The sequence below is a fragment of the Cavia porcellus genome, unplaced genomic scaffold (assembly GCF_034190915.1).
Source record: "Cavia porcellus strain 051 isolate PalLab524CR breed Dunkin Hartley unplaced genomic scaffold, mCavPor4.1 scaffold_9, whole genome shotgun sequence".
NCBI lineage: Eukaryota > Metazoa > Chordata > Mammalia > Rodentia > Caviidae > Cavia > Cavia porcellus.
In genome coordinates, this window is record NW_026947492.1 from 69,806,111 (window position 1) to 69,812,534 (window position 6,424).

Sequence of the window (6,424 nt, forward strand, 5' to 3'; positions counted from 1 at the left end):
AAGCATTCACTACATTTTCTAATCATATATCACAAATATTTATATTATGATGTTAAAATAACCAACGAGATGGCTTCTATCAACAAACACATCCCTACTGCAAATCTGCTACTTTCCTACCAATGTCATGTTCCTGTGATTTCAAGGGTGGTCATCCACCCTCTTCCATGAACACGCTGATTTTTCTGATGAGGCTGAAGATTGAAGGCAAAGTTAGTACCAACCAAGAACACAACAGAGTACAGCAGATTTCAAGATCTTAAAGGTGATTATGGCATTCTTACGTGAGTAGAAAATAAGAAAACCACACGAAGCCGCTTGATCTAAGGAATTCAAATCATGCTGTAGTGTTAAGAGCATTTTTCCTTTCCTCAAAGATAATGTTCCCAACTGGCCACAAAATTTTGATAGTTGCCGTTTCTCTCTCTTCCTTCCTTTCTTTCTTTCTTCCTTTCTCTCCATTTCTTTCTCTACGTTTCTCTCTCTCTCTCTCTCTCTCTCTCTCTCTCTCTCTCTCTCTTTCTCTGTTTTTTGTAAGCAGATCTAACTCATGACTTCACACTTACCATGCATGTGCTTAAAACACTGAATTAAATCCGCAGCCCTTAGTTATTGTTTCTATATGCCTCTAAAATGTCATTATCACACAAGAGATTTTTTAACTTTATTGTTTAATGTGTGAGCTTCATACAGCTTTACTTAAACAAACAAACAATGACAACAAAAGTGAAATCAAGACACTATTTCAAAGTCTGGGTCCTTCCAAGTTTCAAATACAAGAGCTCTGAACCTTACATATCCCAATTGGAAGAATAAGACAAAAACAAGAACGGAACATGACATTGAAGAAAACAAAGTCTGATCCTTCCAGGGATGAGTTAACTGTGTAACTGTGTTTACAAGAGGCAAGGGGAGAAGGAAGGGAGAGGGATAGGGAAGAGGGAGAGGGGAAAAGAAAACAAACCCAAAAAAGAATAAAATCAAATTCCAGTGATGTGAATCAACTTGTTACACATTCATTTGAACCTAGTGTCTTGGAAATCATGCTTTCATTTTTCTGTCTCAATCTCGAGTCAAATCCTGATTCATTTTAGCAAGTATTCCACAGGCAACAGGAAAATGTCTTTGCCAAGAAGAGGCCTTTGAAGAAGACAATTGACATGTACATCTTTTACTTTGTAACTACCAGAAGTTGTCTTCAGTGGTGTATACTCCATTAACCTTCAGTGAAAAACAGGGAACCATTTAGATAACTCCAGCCTAAGAACACTGGCAGCTGTTCCTTCATTCCTGAAAAGGCAGGTTGGTGGATTCTTTCCTGACATAATGAACAGGGGTTAAGGAAACACCTAAATGTCTGCTTTGAAGCAAAGAATTCAAACAGTAACATTCCAAGGAAATCTTCTCCACAGATTGTCACTATTCCACAGTCTTGGTATAGATTTCTAAAGCCTCATTACCAAGTCAGAATCCATAGTCACAGAAAACTGAACTGCAACTCAGCTAGTTAAAATAAGCAAATAAAATTTATAAAACAAATAAATAAAATATCTAAATTATTGAAATGATATATCTAAATAAAATATATCTAAATGACAATTATCATTAGTTTAGTTTGATTTATTTTAAGGAAAATTGAGAACATTTGTGTAAAGAATATACTTACCATATTGACATCAACATCACCTTCTTTCTATACTATCATTTTAATCTACAATACTTTAAAATAGCATTTTTGTTTCTTTTAAGTTTAATATATCTAATCTTTAGAAATGTAGAAAAAGCAAACAATATACACTTAAAACATAAACAGATAGTGAATGTCTGTTATTAACTTTTACACTAAAATATTGACAATAAATCATATCAAGGAAACATGTACAATATGAATTGTTTGAAAATCAGGAGGTTTTTGCAAAAAAATTTTTAAAAAAACTATATGAAATTCCAGGTGGAAAGGGGAAGTAAGGAAGGGAAATGGGAGAAAAATGCAAGTTAGTTATATTATTCTTGTTTCTTAGTTCTTTGAAAGGAAGATTCGTGGTAATATCAATTGGAGAAATTTTCATGTCCATATCTTGTATTCTGAGTAACTACTGTGATGAAGACAATATGCAATACATTAACTATTGTTATTCTCCTATTATTTTGTTATGAGATTATTTTACTTTTTTAAAAAATTAAAAATTCCATTAGGGTGATGCACTTTATGTTTTATTTTGTAATTAGTTCAAACACATTACATGAGTCAGATCATGATTGTATGAAAGGCTCAAAAAACGAAAACCATGTCCAAATAGGGATATGCAGATAAATACAAATCAAAAAGCATTAGAATTTTTAAAATATATTACGCCTTTTAAAAAGCTGATTGGAGTCATAAATATTTTTAATTTTTCAATACTTGGATTCCTTTAGTAAAAAATGTATCTAAATCATTGCCTTATAATTTTAATTAATATTTAAAAATACAACCAGCACTTCAAGATATCTCAAGCACATCAATGAAAAGAATTCTATACATATGTGTATAGCCAAACCTCATATATAAGAAATCTGGATGCCTCCAAGCATATACTAATATATATATATATTAAGTCTCTAAGACAACCAAACTCAGAGCTGGTATTATAAAAATTTAGTGATAAATTATTGAGTAATAAATAGAGTATGACAATTGTCAGAGTTGCTGTTCCATTAGAAAAGTAAAACAGGGCTGGGGATTTAGCTCAGTGGCATAAGCACCTGCTTTGCAAGCAGGGAGTCGTGAGTTCAATCCCTGGTACCAATAAAAGGAAAAATAGACAAAAAAATAAAAAAGTAAAACAGTATAGGTAACAGGATGAGAATAATGAAGATGCTGAATCTTTCCTTAATATCTTGATATTGCATCAGTAAATTTCCAATACTCTTAAGGTTTTCAGTTTTGTTTTGTTTTTTTCGTTTTGTTTTTTTTTTTTACATACCATGGCCAAAACATTCAGAAAATGTTAACAGATGTGGTTAGAGCAACTATTGGTCAACACCTACATTTATATTGGGAAACATAGTCTTTTTTGTGGTATATAATAGATAAAGTAAGAGCTATTTCTAAAGTTATTTGCTTGATTATGTGCCATGCCTTTTTATGACCCACATTATGGTGCAACGATAATGCCGAGGAATAATACCAATCTTTTTATTTTCTCTTAGTCCAGAATGTTCCAGGATCTCAAAGAATCCAACAGCTCTACATTTCAAGTCTCTGAGTTCATTCTCATGGGATTCCCAGGCATTCACAGCTGGCAGCACTGGCTCTCCCTGCCCTTGGCTCTACTTTACCTCTTGGCTCTAACTGCCAATATCCTCATCGTGATTACTGTCAGACAAGAGGCATCCCTGCACCAGCCTATGTACCAATTTCTGGGCATCCTGGCTGTGGTAGACATGGGTCTGGCTACCACCATCATGCCAAAGATTTTGGCCATCTTATGGTTCAATGCTAAGGCCATCCATCGCTCAGAGTGCTTTGCTCAGATGTATGCCATTCATTGTCTTGTGGCCATGGAATCAGGTATTTTTGTCTGCATGGCTATAGATAGATATGTGGCCATTTGTCAACCACTGAGATATCCATCGATAATTACTGAAGCTTTTGTGATCAAAGTGACTGTATTCATGGCACTCAGAAACTGCCTGGCTCCAATCTCAGTACCTGTACTTGCTGCTCAAAGAAATTACTGCTCTAGGAACCAGATAGAGCACTGTCTTTGCTCTAACCTTGGGGTCACTAGCCTATCTTGTGATGACAGGAAAGTCAACAGTATCAACCAAATAGTTCTGGCTTGGACAGTCATGGGAAGTGACCTTGGTTTGACTGCTTTATCTTATGCTTTGATCCTTCAGTCTGTCTTGAAGCTCAGCTCAGTAGAAGCTGCATCCAAGGCGTTAAACACCTGCACATCCCATCTTATTTTAATACTTTTTTTCTACACAGTTGTCATTGTCATCTCCATCACTCACAGTGCAGGCATGAGAGTTCCCCTCATCCCCGTTCTCCTCAATGTGCTGCATAACGTCATTCCCCCTGCTCTCAATCCCATGGTGTATGCTCTCAAGAACAAGGAGCTCAGGCAGGCCTTATACAAGGTGTTTAACCTGGACACTAAGGGCAGAAGATAATCAGAAAACACGACAAATGTTTACTTCTAAAATAAGTATTTTCATTACATTCCACAATCACTGCAATTGCTGCAAGTAAAATAATAGGTGTACTGTCACATGTTTTCAGGTTCCATCAGGAATCATTTCCAACAATTGAAGCTTTAGAACTAACAGGTATGCTTAATATTTGAAATCTCTCCATTTAAAGCATAATTGTTCATCAAAAAGACTATCACAAGCTGGGCATGGTGGCATATGTTTGCAATTCCAGCCCTCAGGAAGCAGAGGCAAAAAGATCACTACAAGTTCAAGGCCACCCTGGACGAGATAATGAGTTCAAGGTCTGCTTATGTAGTATAATGAGCCCCTGTCTCAAAAGAATAAAAAGAAAAGAAAAAAAACCAACAAAAATGAAAAGCAAAACCAGAGCAGGTTCCAAGGAAAAGATATACTGAATATATTATATGCATTAATATATTATATGAATATATTATATGAACAGGTTACCTGGTATCCATAGTCCATACTTCTAAACAATATTCAATAGACATGGATACAGAAACTACATTCATCAATGTGTACTTTCAAATTGGAGGCTTTATCTATCTTCTATCTAATATGATTATTGAAAGGAGCTATTTCTGCAGTTTTCCTATTACCTTGTTATAAGGGGTGTCTTGAAAACAGTACTTGAATATTTACATGTCTAAAAAGGTCGGCAAATAATAAAGAAATCACTAAAAATATTAGTTATTAGCCAAATTCCAATCAACTCCAAGAAAATATAAGTTGCTAAAATGCTATCAGTAAAAAACAGAAAAAAGGCAACTGTTGATGGTATATATATATATATTGAAATTATGATAAATTTCTTTTGGAATGTAAAATAATACAGCATTTATGAGAAATATTGGTAGTAACTCATTAAATTAAACACAATTGGCATAAGAGCATTTAATTCCTAAGTATATACCATAAATAAGTGAAATAATTGCTTGATCAGAGACTTATATGTATGGTTAAGCTTATCCTCTAAGTGCACACAATTTTGAAGTAAAATATAATGCTATAATTAGTGTCATTTATGCATTTAATTTCCCTGAATCTGTTAACTCTGTAAAAATTAAAGCTCTATTATTCGTTAATGTGAGACATTTAAACTAAATGCTTGCTGAAGTAAGCATTCATAAATTCTGCATGTAGAGAAAATCTTGTATGTAATAAGTTACAGTAGAAGGAAAAGTAAAAAATAAAAACAAGATGTATATCGTTAAGCTGCTGATTGGATAAATATGAAGTATATCTGTATAAAGGATTATTACTGAATGGAAAGATTTATTGTGAGTTTGGATGTAGGTTTTACTAGAGTAATTATTCTTCTATTGATGTGTATCTCAGAAAATCATATTGTAAACCTCAATAAATTTTTATATATTTTTGATATTTATAATACATTTTAATATTATAACATTTCAACAGTTGGAGAAGTGCTAAATTTGGCAAATGTGAAATGAAGATTGTATAGTAGATGAACGAAACATTAAAAAAAAAACCCAAAGAAACAAGTTACATGAAGTACTGGCACATAGTACAACACACTTATATGTTTAAAACATTTCCTTTTTTTAATTTTAAAGAGGATAAAACAGAATAAAATCAATCAAAACAGTGTAAAAGATACAGGACTTCAAAGCATTATGAAATCAACAATAGTTACCATAATGTCTTTTGATGTCTTCAAAATAATTGCAGATAACTTTGGACACAGTAAAATCAAACACAACAGAATAGAATAGAAACAATAAAAACAAAACAATAATTGCTATAAAGGACTTCTAAATAAGCCTATAGTAATTACAAAATTGCTACCATAATGTGTCTTTGAAATCAGTGCTCCTGCTATCGGATTTGACATAAATAAAACAGAAGAAAATAAAATCAACCAATAAAACAATGGAAATGATATAGGACTTCCAAAACAAGACCATGGAATCAGCAATGGCTGCAAACCTCAGAAGGAGATTCCCCTAGATGTCACACTGCTTACTACTATACTCTTGCATCTATGATCAGACCACTGGCTGTAGAGCTGCAGTGTTAGTGAAACACCAAAACACCACAAGTATCCAATTGCATTTCACCTCCATAGCAATCATCAACAGCCTGTGTTTCTCCAGATAAGCCTGTCAGTTACCGCTCGGGCACTTTTCATTTGGCAGCTCACTTGCCAGCAGGGGCTGGAATCTGTTCCAGTCCAGCAGTGGCGCACACATGGCATTGG

The 6,424-nt window shown here is 33.9% G+C and overlaps 1 protein-coding gene across 1 annotated transcript; it reads left to right on the top strand.

The window, feature by feature from the left end:
- Positions 1–2,941: 2,941 nt before the first annotated feature.
- On the top strand, positions 2,942–4,335 carry LOC100725285 (putative olfactory receptor 56B2). Its single transcript, XM_003465329.2, has one exon. The coding sequence runs from the start codon at positions 3,199–3,201 to the stop codon at positions 4,159–4,161; it is 963 nt and encodes a 320-aa protein (XP_003465377.1). The 5' UTR covers positions 2,942–3,198; the 3' UTR covers positions 4,162–4,335.
- The last annotated feature ends 2,089 nt before the right edge of the window (positions 4,336–6,424 follow it).

Excerpts from the sequence above, each read along its gene's own strand:
- LOC100725285 (XM_003465329.2), top strand. The coding sequence starts at position 3,199 with ATGTTCCAGGATCTCAAAGAATCCAACAGCTCTACATTTCAAGTCTCT.